The following is a 2,528-nucleotide window of genomic DNA, read 5'->3' on the forward strand; positions in this document are numbered from 1 at the left end:
TTAGTAACTGTACTTGAATTTCTTTTTGTAAAGGTTATGCGATGTCAACTTTTTATAAGGGTAGTTTGTCTTGCCGAGGTATCCCCCATAGCCCAAACTTCTGTACCCTGAACTGTAATCATGCCCAAGGGAAACCAATCCATCGTCATCGTCCCCTGTCAGTCGATAACTTGGGTATCCCCCAGAGTAAAAAGGTTTGTACGGGTATTTACCATACGATCGTTTCAGATGGTACCAGGGTTTCTTTCCATAATAACCGCCGCTCTTTAGGTACCACGGTTTGTAGGATGAAGTATAGTATACACTCCTGTATGGTTTGTATGGGTAATACGGTTTATAAGAGGTGTAGTAGGAACCGCCTTTCTTATACCATTTACTGTGACGTTTGCGATACCACGACCCCGTGCTATAATCCCCTCGTCCACCGTACAAAGGAGATGTGTAGTCGTCGTCTCCTCCATACAAGGAATCAACGCCATAGTCTGTGCTAATGCCATTTCCGTAATAGCTTTTACTAGGTTTCCAAGAAGTTTTTTCTTTGTAGCCTTTGTAAATCTTTCCGATGTAGCCTTTATCATCATATCCCCCATTGTCCATGTCGTCATATTTGTCTTTACCGTTGTATTTGTCTCCACCATTCTTGTAGTCATATCCTCCTTTACCTTTTGATCCATTATTTCCGTTATAGCCATTGGGTCCATCATCTCCATTATAATCGTCTTTTCCATTTGATCCACCATTGCCATTATAACCATTGCCATTTGATTTACCATAGTCATCGTATCCACCGTTTCCGTTACCTCCATTATAACCATTTCCATTTGATCCTCCATTGCCTTTTTTTCCTCCATTTCCATTTCCTCCATTATAACCGTTTGATCCACCATAGTCATCATATCCACCGTTTCCATTACCTCCATTATAACCATTACCATTATATTCATCTTTGCCGTTATACCCTCCATTTCCATTTCCTCCATTATAACCATTACCATTTGATCCACCATAATCATCATATCCACCGTTTCCATTGCCTCCATTATAACCATTACCATTATATTTATTGTTGCCGTTATATTCTCCATTTCCATTTCCTCCATTATAGCCATTGCCATTTGATCCACCATTGCCATTATAGCCATTACCGTTTGTTCCACCATTGTCATCATATCCACCGTTTCCTCCATTGTAACCGTTGCCATGTGATCCTCCATTGCCGTTATAACCTCCATTTCCATTGCCTCCATTATAACCATTACCGTTTGATCCACCATAGTCATCATATCTACCGTTTCCGTTACCTCCATTGTAACCGTTACCATTATATTCATCTTTGCCGTTATATTTTCCATTTCCATTTCCTCCATTGTAACCATTGCCATTTGATTTTCCATAATCATCATATCCACCGTTTCCGCTCCCTCCGTTGTAACCATTTCCATTTGATCCTCCATTTCCATTTCCTCCATTATAACCATTACCGTTTGATCCACCATAATCATCATATCCACCGTTTCCGCTCCCTCCGTTGTAGCCATTTCCATTTGATCCTCCATTTCCATTTCCTCCATTATAACCATTTGATCCACTATAATCATCATAACCACCGTTTTTGCTACCCCCGTTGTAACCATTGTCATCAGTATAGCCGTTACCGTTGCCATTTGATTTCCCGTTGCCGTTATAATCACCATATCCATTATCTTTTCCATTACCATTGGAATCGCCAAAGTAATTGTCATAATCGTATCCGCTTCCACCGTTATCGTTGTAACCATTTCCATTCATGCCATTCCCGTTTCCACCATTCTTATCGTACTTGCCACCATTACTGCCTTTCCCGTTACCGCCATTGTAACCAACTAGTCCACCGTTTCCGCCTTTGCCATTGTATCCATCATCTCCGTTCCCGTACTTGTCCCCACCATTTCCTTTAGACGAACCAGCGTAAGAGTCGTCCTTACCATCAAAGTAGTAAGGTTCATATTTACCAGATTTGCCGTAATCGTCTTTGCCAGCATACCCTATTCCTTTGCCAGATTTGTATTCGAAAGGATTATAATCAAACTTGCTGTCGTATAAATGCCAATAGCTGCCTTTGTGTCCTCCCTTGATGCTATAATCATCATAGGTTTTCCAGTGACTACCTTTTTTACCACCTTTCTTCCAATAATAGCCTGCAGAAGATAGATCCACCACCCAAGCAACGAGGACTAAGAGACACACAAAGTAGGTCGCCATTTCTGAGGCACGTTTCTACAAAAATAGAATAAAAACAAAAATATAAATGTATGCATTACTGAAGAATTGTTTATTTATTGAATTATTGAGCTTACCTAGATTACTTCTTTAAAGCCATCATAACTTATTTTTGTTAATATGTCAAGTTCATCGTGTAGCTTTACAGTTAGTTACGATTATTCGTATATTAGAAAGGTCTTCCCGATTGATTTTATTAATAGACTCCCAAATGTAGTAATGATTTTAAAAAGTTTTTAAAAAGTATGTATAGAAACTCAAAAATGGAA

The 2,528-nt window shown here is 39.4% G+C and overlaps 1 protein-coding gene across 1 annotated transcript; it reads right to left on the minus strand.

Moving 5' to 3' along the window:
* Positions 1 to 2,261, minus strand: LOC128171980 (uncharacterized). Its single transcript, XM_052837757.1, has one exon. The coding sequence runs from the start codon at positions 2,239 to 2,241 to the stop codon at positions 1 to 3; it is 2,241 nt and encodes a 746-aa protein (XP_052693717.1). The 5' UTR covers positions 2,242 to 2,261.
* Positions 2,262 to 2,528: the final 267 nt, after the last annotated feature.

The sequence above is a fragment of the Crassostrea angulata genome, chromosome 2, assembly GCF_025612915.1.
Source record: "Crassostrea angulata isolate pt1a10 chromosome 2, ASM2561291v2, whole genome shotgun sequence".
In the NCBI taxonomy this organism is placed as follows: domain Eukaryota; kingdom Metazoa; phylum Mollusca; class Bivalvia; order Ostreida; family Ostreidae; genus Magallana; species Magallana angulata.

What these genes read in the sequence shown, in the direction of transcription:
- LOC128171980 (XM_052837757.1), bottom strand. Translation starts at nt 2,241, where the DNA reads ATGGCGACCTACTTTGTGTGTCTCTTAGTCCTCGTTGCTTGGGTGGTG.